This window comes from Poecilia mexicana, unplaced genomic scaffold (genome assembly GCF_051168715.1).
Source record: "Poecilia mexicana isolate PSO_F unplaced genomic scaffold, ASM5116871v1 scaffold_9, whole genome shotgun sequence".
Lineage (NCBI taxonomy): Eukaryota > Metazoa > Chordata > Actinopteri > Cyprinodontiformes > Poeciliidae > Poecilia > Poecilia mexicana.
In genome coordinates, this window is record NW_028263378.1 from 14,222,751 (window position 1) to 14,243,744 (window position 20,994).

The following is a 20,994-nucleotide window of genomic DNA, read 5'->3' on the forward strand; positions in this document are numbered from 1 at the left end:
AGAGAGATGTAAAGAGTCTATGTCATGTCCAACAAGGGCTGGATGCATATTTTATATTTCCAAAGGCTGGACATTAAAAATTAACCCGGTCATACTGTCTTTACATGATCTCACCTAATGACAGCAAAGTGCTGTCTCTCCCAAACCACTCACACACACACACACACACACACCCCCCCACACACACACACACACACACACACACACACACACACACACACTTTAAACACAGCAGCAGCGACGAGTGTGTTCAGCTTAGCAAAGGCAAAGTGCACTTTGACATCGGTTGGGTCCAAATCCACTCTGTAGTTTTTTTTCTTGCTCGTGTAAAACAGCGCTGTCACGGCCAGCAGAGTCCACATGATGGCCAACAAGTGAGCAACAACTCTTCTAAAAGCATAAGAAAAATGCAACAGTCATCCCTTTTCTGTCCTGCTCAAGAAGGAGGCAATCGCAGGAATGCATAAGACAAACAACCATCCATCCACACACTCGCTCCTAAATTCACCGACTTACTCATACATGCAGTTTTCTGGTTTGGCAAAGAAAGTCAGATCACTCAAAGAAAGCCATGCACACACAACGTAGGATTAGGAGGAAAAACTTTTAGCAGCTCGGCCACAATTATAAAAATAAACTAACAATTATTTATTGATCATTTTTGTCAAAACGTATTGTCAACATAAGAAAACATCTGACAAAATCCAAGGATCTAAACTAAACTTGGTGCTCGACTTTTGTTTGACTAGAAAAAAATGCAACATTATACCTTTAATGTAATTTCTTTGTACGTAAATGATTGATTCACAAAGCTAATCTGCCAAAAAAAATCGGCCAAAATAGGCAAAAAACCAAGAACAACACAAAGAACGAAGGGGAAGCATATTTCTGAGGTGAGATTTTCAGAAGCTTCTGCTGTTTCTTTGTTAGCTCTTTCTGTCCTACATCTCACACAGCTGCATCTTTGTCCTGAATTTTGGTCATATGTAAAAATAAATGCATCACATTTCCATGCCTCTGATACTAAACCTTTTGTAATCTGATGCACCAGCATGACTGCGATCGAACCTTCGTACTAAAAGGTTAGTAAAATTAGAACTAAACCTTAAAAATGCCATTTCCATTTCTGATCTCCAGTACAACAAAATTTACCTGAGATACAAAAAAGTCAATTGCCAATGTCTCATGTTACACTATGCAGACATCCTGTCTGCAATGATGAAGAATCACTCACCTCAGCATCCATAGTGCTTGAAGTAGCTAAAACCTGACCCTTTTGATTTTGCTGCTAACAATGTATTGACCACTAGGGGGCATCAACAATGATCCACTGATCATATAAGGAAAAAAAGGAAAATGTGATGCAGTAAAATGTAATTTATTCCATCCTGAAGAAGTGGACACATTTATGATTTTTGTCTTTTGTGCTATTCCTGGCTTGTCCTAAATAATCTTTTTCAAAATTCTCAATCAGTTTACTGGTGTGTTTTGGATCATTGTAATATTACAGGCCCAGTTCTGTTGTATTTATTTTTGTATACATGATCTCACATTTTTCTCAAGCTCCCCCTGATACATTTTATTTTATGATGAGCTGATCAGGTGTTGCTGTCCCACATCATGACACCTCCATCTCTATACTTCACATCTGGCATGAGGTTCACTTTTTACCAAAATGATGTTTATTTAGTTTATGGTGAACATGACTTCTGTTCTAGCGCTCATGAAATTTAAACTTGTCCAGTCACTTCCTCATTGGCATCAGTTACACAATAGCAAGAGTTTGCTGAGGGTCTATCTAATTGAAAAATTGTTTATTCATTTCAGGTGTCTTTATTAAAATCAGTTTTAATACTTAAAACATACCCACTTCATGGCATTAAAAAAATACACTTTTACAGCTTCAAACTTTCAGCAGTACTTCATTTTCTCTCTGATTGGTTCGTCAAATGAGTTTTTCAGCAACAGCCTGTCAGTCTGCTAACGCTCAGTTGTGCAGAAAGGATAAATGCTGTTTGCATACACAACCTTTAAAGTCAGTGATTCATACACCTTCAATTAGCTGAGGAGACAGCGGAGACATCGAGCTGCAGACACCCCTTACGCTGTATATGAATAAATGAAGGAGTGATGCTACTGAGATGCTGTGCATATTCAAAAAAAAGAGCACCTGGACCCTTCAACAGCTTTTTCTTAGATAAATGTAAATGATGTTGATTAAAAACACAATTTAACTGCAGCCATCTAACAGAGCTGAAATATATTTCTTTGACCAGATCCAGACTTAGTGACCACAAGAACTCCTACACTGGCAGGGTGCCTTGCCCCAGTTAAGCACTACTTGTTATTTAATCATTTTGCATGCCAGCTCAATTATGAGTGCTCCTTATCGACTGCTACACAGTTCATTTCATGACACGCCGAACCTAATTGGCCGAGCTGACACGCTTTGAGAGAGTAAGTGTAAAATTCCTGCCGAGTGGGGTTTGCGTTCGTGTCTGCAAACCCCGTAGGAATTGAATCAGAGGGGAGAGAAAAGAGAGTAAGTGTTTAAATACAGGGATATGTCCTGTTTAATACTGAATGCAAAGTAATTTAGAGTGTAGCAACTAAAAGAGATGAATACCAAACTGATTTATATTTATGTATACGTTCACTGCTGCTGGTCTGCAGGGGAAAAACAAGATTAAAAATGGAATTGGACCCATTTGCCAAGCTTTTCCCCAATTAGGTATTGGAATATACGAGCAGTCTTTTCTGCAAGTGTGGCAACATTCTTGTCCTACTGTTAAGAGTGCCAATATATCTAAAGCCACCAAACACATTAGGCTTAAAGCCAATGAACAGATCGATTTGGGGCCTTGATGAGGATATAACAGAGACAAATCGATGGGCTGGACGTGGAGTGGGCTGCTGGAAAAGCAGTGGAGTGTTTCAGTGCGCATAATAAGAGCTGAGGTAAAGGGATCACAGGTTTTTGGGATGAGAACTGTGTGTACTTTTTACTTCTTTTTTACAAGTACACATTGTCTTTTGTTTTAGTTTGGTCTTGTATTTACTGTACAGGCTTTATTCAATTTTTTTTCTCGGTTTTGCATTTCAACAGAATTTGTAACCTTTACTCTTTTTTTAGTTATGAATAAAATCCTCAAAATATTTTATTGGGATTTTATGTGACAGACCAACTACAAGTGGTGCATGATTGTGAAGAGGAAGAAAAAAAAATTATTAATACATTGGATTGAGCGATTATGAAAAAGCAATTTTCACATCCCGATTTTTTTATTTGATTTTGGTTTGGACTTTGACTAGACCATTGTAACACTGGGATATTCTTTGCTCAAAATCAGCTCTTTGTGGGCTGTATGTTCGAGTCCATTGCTGTCTCCATTTCTGACAGATTATTTTTCTGTCTGTGTAACATGTACAAATGTATTTGGTACAACTTGGCCAGGCGGCAACACAAAGCACTGAATAGTTTACAGGGAGATGTTCCTGGGTTTTATTCACAGTGAGAAGCTGTGAATTACATTTGTTGAGTTTGTTGAGTTTGCATGTTCTTTCCATACATGTATGGATTTTCTGTAAGGACTCTCATTTCTTGAGAACTAAAATATGCATGTAAGGTTGACTCTAAACTTTTCTTTCATATTAGTGTGTTTGTCTCAAATCACAATAAACTTTAACCTGTGGTACAGTTGATATGTACCAGAGCCCCTGCAATCCTGAATGGATGAACCAGGTATTGAAGATCGATGCATAGAAAATCTGGCATACCTATTAGGATTTAAAAGAACATCCTTGGTTGACATTTAAAACATTAGGTTTTACATTTAAACAATTAAATTAAATCTACTTTAAATTAATTGCCATTTTGCTGGCAACTCTCTACATCCCTTTGAGCGATAACAGTGACCTTGTCCCAGAGTGCAGGGAAAGAAACCAATGACCTTTTCATTGCCTGTCATGTTCTGAAGATGCTCATATTTACACACAGCATAAGCTCAAAGGCTTGCACAAATGAACCCACACGTGTGCTTTTGTAAAAGCATGTTGTTTGCGGCTCCAAACGCTGAATCTCATGGCTGTGCACACAAGCTAATCTGCTCACAGGAAGAGCTATAAATTATGAAATATGAAGCTGAAGCCGTTCACATTTAATGGAACATCGCCTCTCTCTGCAAAACTGGAAATTGAACACAGTGTGACGATACCAACACGACTGCAGATGCAGCACTGACTGAACGCATGAAGCACTTTTTATTTCCAGCCATTTCAAAACTATGCCCACGCAAAGGAGGAACTGTGTGAAAAAAAAAGATAAAAAAAAAAAAAAGATATGTTGTATACCATTAGGTTATTAGGAACTTTTTTTTGTTGGGGTAGAAGAAAATTATTCCCTCTCCTTGTATGTAGGTTTGTCACATGCAAAAAGAAAATGTTTGTGCTTTAATCTAGATAAAGGGACAAAATAAGTGCTCTGAAAACAATTTGTCCTTCAGATTTCCTTTGTTTGAACATGTATGGAAAAAAATCCTCTTTCTGATGCTGATGGTATTCTTCTTTCCCCCCTTACTTGTGCAAATAATAATTTCAAAACTCTTTGTCTGATGCTAGAATTGGTTTGATGGCCCAAAGTGTGTTTGACAAAATGAGAGAAGAAAAAAAACTGTAAAGAAGTAAATCATGTTTCATATCACTCTGTGTTTTTTGCAGTTCCTAAGTGTTTGTTCTGTAATTTAGAGACTTTAGGTCCAAAATATGTGGTTATAAGAAAGCGCAAAGGTCGTGAAACCATTTTGTCTCCTTCGCGAAATATGACAACAATACAAAACACTGCAAAAAGCACGATAAACTACACGATTGAGTACCTTCTACATTTGAAAAAATTTGTTTTTAAACACATTTAATCTCTGCAACGAGTTAATTACTACATTAAAAGACTACTTCATTAAAGTTGATGCGCTGTAGCTCATATTAGAGTCTCAAAAGAAACTGGTTTTTGTAAATGGACCCTAATGACACCTGCCTCCTTCTGCTATTTTTTTACACTGAGCTTTTTTATTCTTTGATGGCAATTTAAACAGTTTTTATTTTACATGTTTTTATTTTTTATGTTTATTCTTTTCCTGCCCGTCTTCCATTACAAAAAAAAGGAAAAAAAAAACTGTGAGCTGGCGCGGCCTCATTTTGAATCCGTTTGATGTTTTAATCTACTTAATCTTTTTTTCCACAGCCACGCCATCACATTTCCTCTTCCTTTCCTTCATGGTGTCGATTTTCAGTGCCACTCTCTCCCAGCTACAATATACATATAACCCACATTATCTCTTATCAGCCTTTTAAGTTTTGTGCCCACTTGTGCTTCTGTTGACAAGTCGCTTCCTTAATTATACGGTGCCGCCTGATCTCTTGCTGCTTCCTGTTGTTTCGCGAGCAGCAGTCACAGAAAGGATTATTTCTCTTTAGTCATCTTGGGCAAAACATCAAAGAGATGCCGGCGAGTGGGATAAGAATAGAAAACTGATGCTATTTATAAATTGCTTCAAATAATGCCTGCAAGCTGAAACAAGCGCTGAGTGTTGGGTTTGTTCACAAACACACATCTCTTTGCCCAAACTGCAGAGATAGCATGACGCGATTCTATCATCTTAATGATTCCTTAAATAAACTGCGTTTATAATTTATTGCTGACTCATCTCAGATTATAATTTTAAAGTTGACACACTGAAATCCAATCATCTCTTCCACGGTGAATTAAGGTCTTTATGGAATAACTTTGATTGCTTTTAGAGCTTCGCTTGTCCTCAAACAACACACACACACACACAAACACACTTTTATCACTGACAGCTGACTGATGCTGGCCTCATGAAGAACAGTGATCTTCCTTAATTAAACATGATGTGTCACAGAGAAGCAGGAGAGAGCGAGGCAGCAAAAGGATAGATAATTGAGCAGAAAACGGTGGTCTGACGGGGATGAAGCTGGAAGTGGAGCAGAGGAGAAGTGGGGGGGGGAGCGAAAGAGAATAAAGTAGAAGAAGACACTGAAGGGACAGATGGGAGGATGAGAAGAAAGGGAGTGAGAGTGAAGGAGGGGGTGAAATGAGAGGAGGTCAGAGTGTATTGATCTTGACATGTCTCTCCTGCAGCGGGTTTGACCGAACACGGCCACAACACAAACATGAGGAACACACACTATGCATGAACAAACACACACATAAACACACACACATCTCCTCAGACTTCCTATCTGTCTTACTATTAAGCTCTGACCACAAACATACATTTGGAAGCAGATGTTTACATTGACTGAAGGAAACATAACACTTTCTGTCATGTTCTAAAATTAAATCAGACTAAGCTTCTCTTGTTTTAAGCCCATTTATATAACCGCCATGATTTATATCCATAAAATTCATAGGAATGTTTAACCCTCACATACTGTTCAGGACAGAGAAGGGCTCTGAGTTCAAGAAAACAACGTGGTTCAATGAAAAATGGTAAAAGAGTGTCTGTCATTGACCCAAGTTAAAGGAGTCCGGTATTTTGGAAGGCCATTCAGTGAGGAAGAAGTAATTGGCTCATAGAAAGAGAAAAAAAAATTGGACTACGGTTTATACAAACCTTAATGTCTGGAAACATGAAACTAAACTGTAAATATTTTACCATAATGGCTACTGGTGACCATGAAAAATGAAGAACCCTGTTCTAACTTTGAAGTATGAAGGTAACAACATCATATAAAGTGGAGGTGATTTTCTACAGGAGAAAGGCTGGCACACTTTACAAAACAAACATCAAGAAGAGAGAATGTTATGAGGAAATATTAAAGCAACATGCCAAAACTTCAGCCAGGAAGTCAAACCTTGAGCACAAACTGCTCTTATAACTGGTTAATGATCCAAAGCATTTTTTTTTGGAGTTGCCATCACAAAGCCCTGATCTCAGTCCCGCAGAGCTGAAAAGTTATGCATGAGCAAGGCTGGCTGCAAATCTGACTCAGTTTCTCCAATTCAGTCAAGAGCAATGGCCCAAAAATCCATAGATACCAAGCAACTTTGACACAAGCATACCTTAAAATACATTTTAACTTAATAAGAAGAAAACATAAGTAAACTGACTTTAAATAAAATAAAACTTGCTGAAGTGAATAGCGCATAACTGTGAAAGTATGAAGAGACGGTGGTAGGACGCTTCACCTGGGCATGAGTAACAGATTTAAACTTTTGTGTTATTCTAACCGTAATCTAATAAAACAAGACAAGCTCTTCTCTTTCCTTCCTTCCTTCTGACACTGCTTGGTAATCCTGTTAAGAACATGCTTTATTTCATTTCACTTCATTTCTTTTTCAAGGTTTTGTAGGACTGGTGTCTTTTACTCATTACTAACTAGAAAAGAGGAACAGTGGGAAGAGAAACAGAGAACATGCAGCAAAGGGCCAGAAATCCAACCCAGAGCGTCTGCCGTCAGTCACGTGAAACACCAGTTGAAATTCCTTCAATCTTGTATTCAAACTTGTATTCATAGAGGTTTGAATACAAGATTACATAAATAAATAAATTACACAAGGATTCAAGCTTGATTCTTCTGCAATTTGTGTGTAAGTAAGTAATATGTTGGGAAAAATGTCTATTTAAGTCAAAAATCTTACTTGACATTTTCCTTTCCGCCACAGATATATTGGCTGGCAAAATAAGCTGTTTATGATTGTATTAAAGTTTTCTAAACAGAGTAGATAGGACTCTGTGTCAAAAAAAACCTTCAGATTTAATAATATTCAGTTAATTATAATAACTGTTGCATTTGAAGATAAATATAAAAACCACATGTTTTCCGTTAACTACAAGCCTGCCTCTTTCAAGCCATTTTCAGTATCATAATATCCTATCTAAAAGTTCTTTTAGACTAGTTATTTTTAAGATATTCAAAATAAAATAAAAACATTGCTGTAGTTTTTATGCTGGTCTGAATATGATGACTCTTAAGTTCAGTTTTTTGTTTTTTTTTTGACTAGAAGATCTAAAAATCTCTAAAAGCCTTAAAAAGCTTTTAAATTATCTGCTGGATTTAGATGGAAGTAAAAATTTCGATTCAAATACCACTTTTGGTATAAGTCACCCAGCAGCTCAAGCCACGTTTTTGTACAATCTCCAGTCCCATCTGACTGGACATCGCAGTAGAAAACCAGTTTGGTCCAATATTTCTAAGTCTGAAAATTGGAGTGAACAAGTCAGACTCACTCCACGCACAATTTTCAAAATGCTAAATCTCATCCGATTCTTCTGATTCCATCTGTTTAATCTAGCGCTCCCACTGATATTTTATCCTGACCTACATACACAGCACAGCAGAATATATAAAATAAGACAGATGATGACACTGTGGAGAAAAAGGAAAACTAATTCCAGAGCCGATAGTCTTTACACAATAGAAAGAAGAGAAGTGCTGTTGAGCTGCAGAAGTGTACTGTGACGAGATCAGGATGTCATGAAATATGTAGGAAGGAGCAGCTTAGCACTGGAACACAAAGCCATTAAAGAAAGCCCAGGAAAATGCAGTCAGCTAGAAACGTACATGTCCATTTCTTGATAATTCAGACAAATGCTGGTTAAAAGCCCTAAGACCCATTTCAGAGTGCATTTCAGCATCTCCTGGTGAAAGTCCACACTTTCATGTTTTCTGATGCGAACACGCACCTTAGTACGTTTCTGAGTATTCAAAGAGACAAACACACAAGTGTTTTGGTGGTTTGTGAACACCAAAATCCGTGTCACATTCTGCTCCGTCCATTTCTGTTTGTGCATGAAATGCTGTTTTTTTTAATCATTGATTGGGTACATGCAGAGTATCACAAAGATGGTTAGCAGGACACGGAGCGAGGCTGTTTAGTCATCCGGAGTGAAACAACAATGCTGATGTTGGCAACTACTTCTGAGACAAAGTGCTGCACTTACAGATTGAGCCGTTTACAAAAAAATAAAAATACGCAACTGCGCCAAGAGATCTGGAAACATCAACCAGCAGCATGCACTTTCATGGAAGTTTTTCAGTTTCACAAAACTTTAGATAAATGTTGAGGGCCTATACGTTAATACCCTCAACAATTTTTCTCTTAGTTTTTCAGCCACGTTTTAGATCCCATTTGTCTGTTACTTGTACGGAAAGTTATTCATGCAGGCTGAAAAATATGCATTCCTACTGGCTACTATTTGCATAAATGTCATTTAGTAAGCTGTACATCAACTGCATGCTTTCTTCAGCCATCAAAAAGCTCCACTGGCAAAATTCTGTCAGGATATTTGGCAGCTGCTCTAGGCAGTGCTGACAGACTTTCTTTTAAAATGTTGTAGCCTGCTATATCTGTCCCACAACCAATTTTAATTATTTAGTTCTGCTGCTGAAACATCCTGTTGTGTCTTGTTTTAACTAGCTGTAAATTTGATGTAAGGGTGAATGATTTGGAGGAAGCTCTTCATCTTCATTATTACATTCACTTTGTACAATGTACAAGTAGCTGAAATCAGATCCCACAGCATGACACTTCCACCACCATGGATGACAGCTGATACAGTGCTGACTCCTACAATCAGTCTATTTGTGTTCTCTGACCAGAAGCTTTTTTGTCCAATTTAAACCGAGATGTCAATTTTGGAGCAGGTGCTTCTTTCTCAATCAGCAGGCAATGTGATGTAAAATGAACTTATGTTTGGTTTGGATTAATCATAAAATGACTGCTTGTCATAATTTAAACACAGACACATCAAAGATAGTTTCTGAATTAACAAAAAAGACTAACACTAAGCTTCTGGAATAACTTCAAACTCAAGAAAACTCTGCCAGACAAAAACAACAACAAAAAAAGCAATTGTTCTACCATTTTTGGTAAGAAGAGACGACAAATATCCAGGCAGAATTAAGTCAGAAGGCTGATAGCTACACACAGTGCATGTTTTTTCTGCAGACATTTGATCAAATAATAGTTGGGATATTTCTGCATGCAATTTGATATGTGTATAATTTCAACCAATCTGTGATTAGAGAAAATTCATGAAAAATTCAAACTTGTACACCCAACTTTTGTTTTCTTATGTTTTATATTGTTGAATCATTCCAGCTATGAAAAGCAACTTAAGGAAATAAGTACAATTACAAAATTTATGACATTTATGCTTATGATGAATGTATGTAAACTTGTAAGCACCAGTGTTTGTTACCAGCTAATAACCAGACTTAAGGATAAAAACCCCTGATCTCAGCTGGAGATAAAAGCTGCAGTTCTGGAACATACTGCAACCTGAAACTAAATACTATCACTGGCCACACCTTAATTCGCTTGAATGCTTTCATACTGATGATTATCTTTCATGATTAACAGCTAAATTAGTGGAAGTGTACAGCAGTAGCAGGTAAGAAATTGAGTCAAATTACATACAAATCTTGTGAACTCTCAGACGCCACAAGCAGCTGCATTTAGAATGGAAATAAACTGGAAATAAACTCAGATGAGATCCATATAACTTTAGTAGGAGAGAAATATAAAATAAATCAAATCCAAAGATTTTTAACTTAAAACAAAACAAAGCAAAATTCATTTCTTCTGAGAGCTTTATGATCACTTTCTTAGTTTTAGTAGTAAAATGTATCGCATCTATGGGTGCCTAAATCACAGAAGTAGACACCAACATCAATCTTCCACTAATCCAACTTTATTTGGATATTTTAAATGAACAACCCTTAAATATTTACCATATTCCCCACCAAGCCCATGGAGCTCCATCGTGTCTTTTTTGACGATGAAGCAAAGTTCATTATAACTTCTCTCACTGTGACTCACATTAATATTTCTCATAACAAATGCATGTCTCCCTTTAGTATGTAGAGCAAAGAGAACCAGTCCACAGTAAATTACGGCATGCAAACTGCAGGAAGGATGCGCGCAAATGCTGTTCCTCCAAGTAAACATCATGATAGTGTTCACCATGAGGGTAGACTGTTACAGTCTTATTTTGCCTCTTGTCTCTGTGTACAAATAAAATTAATAGTAATATCAACAAGGTTTTCATTCCTCTACCTGGATGGTGCAGGAGATCTCGGAGTCGTCCAGTAATCGGATCGTGCAGAGGACCTCCTGGTCCAAGGAGCGGATGCTGGGGCTGCGAAACCGGAGCATTTTCATTGTTGGGTCGGTGTCGGTTTCAGCTCCTCATGTCAGTGTCTCCAAGTGCGAAACAGAGCAAAAAAAAAAAAAAAAAACGTGTAAAAAACACACGGAGGGGTCACGCTTTACGCACGGCATAACATGTGTCCGTCTGGTCTCGTCACCCCTTGAGCCGCCCTTGGAGATGAATGGGTGGATGGATGAATGGATAGATGGATGGATAAGAGAATGGATGGATGCGACAGAGCGGGAGGGAGGAAGGCTTGTATCCGTCTGCTCTCTGTGTGGCCCGCTTATTGATCTCCAGGAGAGATGATGGCTTTTCTCCCCTCCCTCACTCTCTCACTCTCTCTCCGTCTGGTTTAACCCTGCTTCCGCTGTGTGTGTCCATCAAATTTCAGCTCCATCACTTTGTTTATGCTGACGATTAAGGTGAATTCGCTGCAGTAAAATCTGACAGCTGCACTCAGATTTCCAAACAATATTCTAAATAGCTCTCTTTATATAATGTGATTATATATTTCTTTGTAATTAAGTGCAATCACATATATTTTATAGAATAAAACAATAATACAATATTAATAATTAATTACTTAATTTACATGTATTCTTACATTTTATTTTATTTTAAGCCTTTCTGGTCCAAACTCCCTAAATTGCCCGCAATAATGACGTCAAGGCCAGCTTAGACGCCCCTCTTTATTTTGATGTAACGCGAGTCGAGGACCCTGTACCTTTAAATTGTCAACGTAAGCGGCGTGCGTCATTACGTATCAAAACAACTCGTGGCCACGGTCCAAGCGCTTTCGGAGCTGCAGTAATGCGTTTGCTGGGTTATTTTGCTGAGTCCTGAGTCGTTGTACCCTCTCAGAGAGTTTTACAGACACTAACAAATAAAGTGGGCCGTTTGTCAGCAGGGTTTCTCCATTTATTGTTTTGCTGTTGCGACAGAAGCTACGGAAACAGCACCTGTTCAGTCACTGTAGGCTAACGGTGAGTCGGTGTACAGTGTGCAGTTGTTTGGACCGCTTGCAAAGATGCATAAAAAGCCTTGAACTAATTTCGGCAGCATTTTATGTTGTTGGAGAATCCTACACTAAAAAAATAGGACAGTTTTACATCGCAGTTACGGGTAGCTACCCCTTCTGTCAGCACTTTTTACAACAGGACATCATTCAGTGTTAACATTTCACAAGCCTGGAGAATAACAAGTGGGGGACTTTTTCTCTCTAACAGTCATATTCTTCCTTCTCTTCTACTCATCCTACAGACTTTAATATGATTTATTATTCAAAAGTATTTAAAAGAGTTCATGATACATTGCTCTTCTACCAAGGTACTTTAAAACCAAAACAGGCCCTCAGCACCACAAATCCTCCACCATACTTTACAGTGGGCATGAGATCATTTTCCACATATTTGACCTTGAAATTGGCATTTGTGGCTTTACATATTAATACCACAACATAAGAGCATGGTTTTACTAGACATTTTCTAGACAAGCTGATCAATTTAAAAAAGTTAAATATAGCGTAAAAATAGTTTCATTTATTTTGCAGTTAAGTGTAGCAATGACTGAGGAACCACTGATTTTATATAAAACTATTCTGATTTTTTTTTTCTTTTCAGTGTAAGAAAATGTTACTTCAATAAAAAAAATATATTCATTTTAAAACTGTGGTATTAATTTGGTTGCTAGAAGGATCTGTAACCTTCTACACTTGATTATGCAATATTTGATTTGTTGTATCATTTGTTTTAGCACTTCTGAACGTCACAGACAAAATGATCTACGTCATAATGGGAGTCTCGGGTTGTGGAAAGTACGTATGTGTTCTTATAGGGTTCACTAACTATTGTTCTTTAAAAATCTGTGATTTTTGATACATGAATATAACAAAGTAGCTTATGGAGTGATACATTTAATAAATAATCCAACCTTTATTTGAAGTATTGTCATTCACTTCAAATCACTCCACCCTGAAAACAGGATGACTGTATTTTCAATTCAGTATTTTCTGTATTTTCCACCATTCTGAAATTAGGGTTATTAACGTTGCACTGTCTGATTTCCAGCAGTTATTTGTCTGCCTAATACAGAAAAGTATTGTGAACATTAGTTTAATAAGTTAGCTCATTTTTGTCTGTTTTTCTTTCTTGTTTTTTTCTTTTTTTTTTTTTTTGGGAAAACAGAACCAGTTTGGGGACATTCCTTTCTGAAAGGGTAAAAACTTGGACGGCTCACTACCCAAACACAACACTCTCTGCTGGCGTTATGTTCATACGGAAGGACATTTATACTGACCTTGTCATGCATGGTTCTCCTCAGCTTGGCTGGCCCTTCTATGAAGGCGACAACTTCCACCCGCAGGAGAACATTGAGAAGATGGCTCGTGGAGAACCGCTCACAGACCAGGTCAGCCCAGGAGTCTGCACACGTGTGTTTGTGTGCATTTTTTTTTTTTTTTATTACACCCGTCAGTTACAGAAACTGATTTTGTCATAAACATTGGGGAGCTCTGTAGCTTTGTCAGGACAACACAATTAAAATGGTATAATAACACGACAACAGTGTATACCTTGCTACAAATGTTTCCACACAAACAATGTCCTGTAGGTTTTCATGTCAGCTTTAGTTAACGTGTAAATCATTACCAGAGTTCAGTTCACGATTAAATTATTCTCCTAAACCACAACAAAGCTTGACAACTGGATTGACAACTGAATCACGCTTTCTCTATGGCTCTTCTACCCATTTCATAAAACTCTGGATGCACCGTTATAAGATATTTGGGCCAACTGCAGATATTAATATTGACGTTATGGCTTATAACCAGTATTTATATATATTTTCCCTACTCTTACGACATCATAAAACGACCACCCCGTTTCCATTGCTTCTCTGCTTCAGTGAAACGCCCCACAGTCTTATAATACTTTATTCTTTGAGTCGAAAGAAAGAATCCTCTCGCCATTGTCTCCTTCCCCCACCCCTCCTGTCATATTCTCCTTTTTTCTTTGTGTCCGTTCTTCTTTCCTTCCCGGCAGAGAGAATCTGGCAGCATTTGGCGCCATTTTGCTGTTTGGTGACAGATGATAACCTCCCACGCAGAGGTTTACTCTGAAGGCTGCGGAGGAATACCTCCGTCCAACACATGCCGCCATGATTCAGTGACAGTCAACAGTTGGCAGATTGAGATTAAATGATGGAGCAAAGCAGAAATGTAAATAAAGGATTACTGTCAGGCTTTCGTGACAACAAGCCTTTCATTCTGGTGTTAGTTGGCAGAATGAGGCTGGCATAAACAAAATGAGTCGAAGCCAGGACCTAAAGGTGTGAGACTCTGTTATGGAGCTCACTGATCTCAGATCTCACTGTCTCTGCCTGATTTGTTTGCTTGAGTTTTATTAACATCACCTAAACAAGTTTTATGTGTTGGAGTGTCTTTAAAACGAGCCCTTAGTGTGAATGAACGTATTGAGATTTCTGCTGCTTTACAGTTACAGATGTTACATAAGTTAATTTTATTTCTTAGTTCTCAAAGGAATATTACTTGTTTTCAATTTGCTTACAAAAAAAACAATCTGTCTGGCACTGTAAAAGTTCTCAGACTTTTTACCTAATATCTGACCTAATTACATAAAATAACTAACCCATTTTTTCTTAAAATATGTTTAGGATTTATATTTATTACCTCAGCATCTACGGCATTGAACTGAAAACATCTTAATTTATTATTTCTTGTCTTTCAGGACAGACTTCCTTGGCTTCTCAGACTACATGAAGTCATTGAGAGGTGAGAACCACACAGAGACTCACAAATATTCTCTTTTATGACATCGGTTCACACCCGTACTACTACTAACATATTTTAGATCAAATCTAACTGCATCCTTAACGTTATAGACTCTTTGGACTATTGTATGCAGCAATGAAATACCTGATATTTCTACTGATGGAAGCAAGCCAGATTCAGTTTTACAAATCTCAAAAGCATAGCGGTGAGGTAGGAAGAAGCAGACATAAAAATATTCAGCAGTGTTGTGGTACTCGAAGTTGGTCTTGGTCTTAAGACCGGTCTTAAGACCATTTTTTGATGGTCTCGGTCTCGTCTCGGACTCGACCGCATTTGGTCTCGGTCTTGTCTCGGTCTCGGGCGCTGAGGACTCGGCATTTTATTTCAAGACCAGTCAAGACCGCAACTGTGAAAATATCACTAAACGTACAGCATTCTGTCCACTTTATTTGTTAACATCTTTGTTTTCAGTGGATGCAAAATGCACCGATTAAAATCCAAGCAACTACGTGTTTCTGTTACTCCCCCCACCCTCCCCACCTTTCACCCTCCCTCCTCCTCCCCTCCCCACCTTTCACTCGCGCGCGGCGCTCCATGACATGCGCAGTGGTTTCCTCTCAGCGGCAGAAAATGTTTGTCTAATCGTCAGTAATATAGTAGCGCTGCATAAATAGTAAGAAATCCGATGGCCACAGCTAACTCAGCAGCGCTTCGCTTTCACAGACGGTGGGGACAACGTCTAACTTTTTTTGTCACTTAGAAAAGTAGCTCAAAGAAGGTAAGCTCCGTTAACGTGATGTTAGCAAAGCTAGCTGTACAGAGACACGTAAGCATTGTGATGAAAAATGTTATCACTCACTGTGCTGAATTATTGTGCGGAGGTGTAGACTGACTTGTCGCATATATGGGACAACGCTATGTCCAAAAGTCTGCAATATAGTGAGGTGACATTCAGAAACAGTCGATTCTTCTCCACGGCTCTTTACTTATTAGATAGGACTGGAGTGTCACTGAGAGCCGTTGTTCTATCAGATAGCCATACGCTGTCAGGATAGCATACATGCATTAAGCATTAAGAAATCCGACCGTCAGAGGAGTTGTCAGTTCACCATACACAGCAAGTTATGATGAACATAAGTCATTAAATTGTTTTCAATGATAACTATATAGATATACATGTGTTGTCATGGTTTCAAAGTGTATTTAAAGCAGGTCTGGCTGCAGCTGGAGTCAGCTACAACACGCGCCCGTGTAAAACTCACTTAACCGCTAAGTCAGGATGCCATTCAACTGTTAATAACAAAGTGTATGACGATCTACGTCATGATTCTATGTTGTTGATTAAATGAAATCTTATGGTAATGACGTGTCTGACAGATATAGCCGGTGTTCTATCACATAGCCATACGCTGTCAGAATAGCATACATGCAGTGAGTACCATGCCAGCGCATGCGCATTAAGTCCGACCGTCAGTGGAGTTGTCAGCATACGCAACAAGTTATGACAAAAATAAGTAATTAAATTGTCATAATATGACATAATATGATAACTAGATAGATATACATGCGTTGTCGTGGTTTCAAAGTGTGTTTAAAGCAGGTCTGGCTGCAGCTGGATGCCATACAACTGTTAATAACTGTTAATAATGATCTACGTCTTGATTCTATGTTGCTGATTAAATAAAATATGGTAATGACAGCGTATGCATGTCTGAGCTAAGCGTACGACTATCTGACAACGTAGGCTGATCTGACAGAAAACCGTGAGTTTGTGCTAAGCGTATGACGATCTGACCTGACAGAACACCCGTTCTTTGTTCTTGTAATGCTCTGTGTACACACTGCATCATTATTTTATTTTATTATGTACGTTAATATTTAAATTAACAAATAACTAAAACACAAGAACCAAAGAGCACGCAGAGCATGCACATTGCTCTTTGATTGTTTTTGTTCAAAGTGGCAGCTGTAATGTCTGCCATGGTGTCAGACTACCTGGCTTCATGTACTGGGATAGAGAGTGAAAACAGTCACAATGAGCGCCTTCTGTTTGGTTACTTCTTGCTTGTTGCTCCTTGGTCAGTGTTCGTAGTTGAGCGTTATTTACCGTCAGGGCATTGCCTCAATTGCTATGTTTAATGGTGCAACAGTGGTGGCTTCTTATATGAGCAATATGGGCAAATGCCCAGGGCGTTATGTTTTTAGGGATGGCACGAGACCACACTTTTTAGCACATAAATGGAATATTTAATATTGGTAAAATGTATTAAGTATTTAATATCTAGGTGTTTTATGGTAATATGGATCTTTCAGATTATTTTGAGAAGCAATTTCGATCATATTTTACATTTTATTGTGTCATGTAGCGCGGGCCGCTGGTCTTGGTCTTGACTCGGTCTCGACTCCCCTCGGTCTTGGTCTTGACTTGGTCTCAGACCCCAAAAGTCTTGGTCTTGTCTCGGTCTCGATACACTCTGGTCTTGGTCTTGTCTTGGTCTCGGGTTGGGTGGTCTTGAACACAACACTGATATTCAGAAAGATCAAAAAATATCAAAAATGGGTTTGAAAATTAAGCTGAAAACCGCAGCGACTGGGAAGGGAGTTTGGGGGAGTAAAAGCAGATTTAGAGAGAGAGAGAGTGAGGAGAAGAAGTGAAGATGTTAAAATGCCTCCGGTGACATCAAAGACGGCTTCTCCTGGGCACCCATACGCCCTTTTTTTTTTTTTTTCCCACCGCCTGCTCATCGTTGTGCTGCTTTTTTTCTCCATCCGCTCCGTCGCTTTGTGACCAAAGTAAACTTTGACATTTTAATTCATTCCTCACTTTAAAAATATTAATAACCATGCAGTATATCAGGGGAAGTCTCTGACATTTCAATATTTAAATTTCTGTTCATGTTTTCCCGACACAGAGAAAGGTCTTCAGGCTCAGACGCTCTTTTAGCGTGTTCAGCTCTGAAGCGCCTCTACCGGCAGATCCTCCTCCACGGCGCCACGGCGGTGGCACCGACCAGTAGCGCCTCACTTCCCTCCTCTCCAGAGGTCTTCTTCCTCTACCTGCATGGCGACTACGATCTCATTCACCAGAGGATGGTGGCCCGACAGGGACATTACATGAAGGCAGATCTGCTGCGCTCCCAGTTTGATATTTTGGAGCCTCCGTCAGACGAGGAGAACGCGCTCACCCTGGACATCAGGAAAAGCCGGAACGAGATGATCCTGGAAGTAGAGAAGCACATTGAGAGTCTGAAGTTGTGAAGCAGGAATCGTGGCAAATGAATTTGAACAGTACGCGGTGAATTACTTGAGTGATTCTTACCCATTTTTTCATGGGTAAATGAACTGAACTTTTGCTTTATTGCCCTGAAAAGACCCTCAAATCCAGATGTCTTAAATGTTTCATACGAGTAATAAGCACATTATTTGCTACACAGCAATAACTCTTTATGATCATTTTCCTCTTCTTTTAACCTATTTCATTTTCAGCAAATGAAGTCCAGAATGTATTCCTGTGTGTTGTTATATGCGTTTTTCTCCCCGAAAGAAATAATATTTTTTATAATAAATTGTCTTTTTCTGGGAATCAACAAGATGATAGAAGTTTACCTTATGATCACATACCTGCTCACTAAGTGCATTCCTTGAAGATTTTCTCACAATAAGTAAAAGGATCAGAAGTAAAATGTTTTCATGATTATACAACGTTAAAATGTATGCAAAGTTAAGATTGAAATTATTCATACCTCTGGCAGGTTTAAGTTTAAAGTAATATTTTAATTTTGCCAACTTGTTTCTTCTCACTGGAGGTAATCTTAATCTTTTTAGAGCGACTGGATTAAATCTGATTGGGAATCTGTGAAGGGATCTGAAGATTAGGGTGATGACAAGGAGCCCTTCCACTTTCAAACATTTGGAGCTCAGATAGAAAAAAATCTGCCTCTCAGCAATTATAAGGAGAGTTTGATTGCTGTAATGCCTATAAAGATTTTGCCTTTGATTATTGAGAAGGGAGCTGATTATTAAACATTTATTTTTTATTATATGCAAATGTGCAAATAAAAACACTTGTTTTATTCTTTTGGGTACGTCTGCTCCACTTCCTACCAGAAACAAACGACTTGGTTGAATGAATGTTAAACCTATAGGTTGTCTGAAACCTTCCAGGTTTAGCTGGAGGGATTCTCGGCTTTGCAGCAGGTTCAGCCTCAGGCGTCTGCCGACTTGGTACAGATGATTTGGGGGATTTTTGCTGCCGTTTTTCTAAAGCCCAGTCCAGTTTTAAAGAAACGTTCTACCTTAGATGAGCACCAAGAAGCTTTACTCTAGTATTACTTCAGGATAACGTCCTAATCTGTGTCCATGTATTAAAGCTGAGAAAGGCAAAGTTTTTCCCCTTCCGCCTAAAATGGGGAATCTTTGTTATTCTGTGCAGTTAAAATGTTTGAAACCTCAAAAGATCTGAATCAAACCTGTTGAGGTTTAATGCTCGTATGTCCTGATCCGTCCTGGTTTAACCACAGAGCTGATTGAGTCCGACGTAAGTAACTTTAATTCTTACAGATTCCATACGTTTTAAGATTTTTAGAGAAGTTCAGAGGTTCTCGACCATCTCGTTAATTACAATGTAGAACTTCACACTTTGCAGGATGGGACATCATTAAATACAGGTCTCTACTAGACATCTTTCTCATTTGAATTATTTGATCAAAATTTTAAAATTTACACGACGTTCGTTTTAAAATATATATTTTAGAGTTAATCGAATTAAACTTCAAATCTGTTGTCAGAATGTTAAGAGAATTAAATCTCAAATATTTGTTCTAATTTCCACTGGGAAGCGTTTCAAATAAACAGCAAGTTCATCTTTTTGAAGATGAACATCAAAAAGCAGCAACCAAATTTTGAAGGTGCATTCCTCACATTTAATAAGACCAAAGACGACTGCAGATTCAAAGCACACAGGTGAACGGCAAGTTTCTCTCTTCTCGCTAGCAGGTCGAAACTTTGTAACCTCATTTGTCAGGTCTGCTGGTATCTTCAGAAGACACACTCTGAGCGAGAGAGCGCTCCACTCCATACTGAAGAGCTGTTTCTGTGCCATGACTCATCTTCAAACCTCAACTTGAATATTTTTGGAGCTTCTAATCCAGAAAACCCCCTCAGCTACTCCTATATCTCTTACCCTCACACAGCTGGAGATTAAACCCCCTCCGTCTGGCAGCCATAGAGAAACTCAGGCAGGTTGTCAAGTGGAGAACACACACACACGCAGGCGTGTGTGTCGAGAACGTGTCGAGAACGCGTCATGCTTGTCAGGAAGCTGAAGATCTCAGAGTGACTCTTGCACATTTAGGATACACTTTAGGTAGACATCAACTTTTATTGTTAAACAAAATGAGGTTGCTTCTAAAGGTGGCATTAAAATGCGTTTTGTATGTTTATTTAACCATTTAAACTGTGAAGTTAATGATTTCTAAATCAAGCAATGCAGATAAATATGAAGTTATTAATTAACCTGCAGTGCTGTTTAAATCCCAGACCAAAAGCAAAACCAAAAGGCAAACAAAACTGCCCTCTAGTGTTTAAAGTTAGAAGGTTTTCCAATCTGTAGAGATCACAACTTATCAAAAGTAGATATTTTCCGTAGCCTTTTCGGAAGCCAGACACAAAAGTTACTGCAGGTATTTTGAGAAAATGTAAACAAAGTCACACAGCTACCGTAATACATTTACCTTTTCGGTTTTGAGTGACTGATTAAAACATTAAAATCAACCGTAAAACAACAAAATACAGCTCTCTTTTTTTGGAAATAAAACAGAGATGTTATTTTGGAAATAACCCCTTGAGTTGATATTGGTTAAATAAGACTAACAGTACTGCAACAAATACAAGTATGTTTCAGCTTCAGTTCTTTAAAATTTCATCAAAGGGAATGAAAGAATAAAGCTGGTAATGTTTGATGATGTGTTTAAGACAAAAAAAAAACCCTGCAATATCTCACAGTAACGCCGTTTTGAGAAGAATTACATTGTA

The 20,994-nt window shown here is 38.3% G+C and overlaps 2 protein-coding genes across 3 annotated transcripts in view; one reads left to right on the forward strand and one right to left on the reverse strand.

The window, feature by feature from the left end:
• The window catches only part of frmd3 (FERM domain containing 3), a 52,759-nt gene extending 40,792 nt beyond the window's left edge, over positions 1–11,967 (reverse strand). Inside the window, exon 1 of the mRNA XM_014995982.2 lies at positions 11,078–11,967. Coding sequence (XP_014851468.1) covers positions 11,078–11,182 — 105 coding nt within the window. The 5' untranslated portion in view covers positions 11,183–11,967. The remainder of the gene's footprint in view (positions 1–11,077) is intronic.
• Positions 11,968–12,016: 49 nt separating this feature from the next.
• Positions 12,017–19,046, forward strand: LOC106923101 (IDNK gluconokinase). 2 transcript variants are annotated; one of them, XM_088008814.1, is made up of 6 exons: positions 12,017–12,157; positions 12,927–12,987; positions 13,358–13,388; positions 13,494–13,580; positions 14,918–14,961; positions 17,874–19,046. In XM_088008814.1, the coding sequence occupies exons 2-6, from the start codon at positions 12,950–12,952 to the stop codon at positions 18,217–18,219; spliced, it is 546 nt and encodes a 181-aa protein (XP_087864940.1). In that variant the 5' UTR covers positions 12,017–12,157; positions 12,927–12,949; the 3' UTR covers positions 18,220–19,046. The 2 variants fall into 2 exon arrangements, with proteins under 2 accessions (XP_087864940.1, XP_014851456.1); XM_014995970.2 differs by having other exon boundaries at positions 13,358–13,580.
• Positions 19,047–20,994: the final 1,948 nt, after the last annotated feature.

Bases quoted from the DNA above. Each gene is read 5' to 3' on its own strand.
- LOC106923101 (XM_014995970.2), top strand. From the start codon at position 12,950: ATGATCTACGTCATAATGGGAGTCTCGGGTTGTGGAAA. The intron at 12,988-13,357 runs GTACGTATGTGT...TTGGGAAAACAG, and splicing joins GGAGTCTCGGGTTGTGGAAA to AACCAGTTTGGGGACATTCC. The intron at 13,581-14,917 runs GTCAGCCCAGGA...CTTGTCTTTCAG, and splicing joins GAGAACCGCTCACAGACCAG to GACAGACTTCCTTGGCTTCT.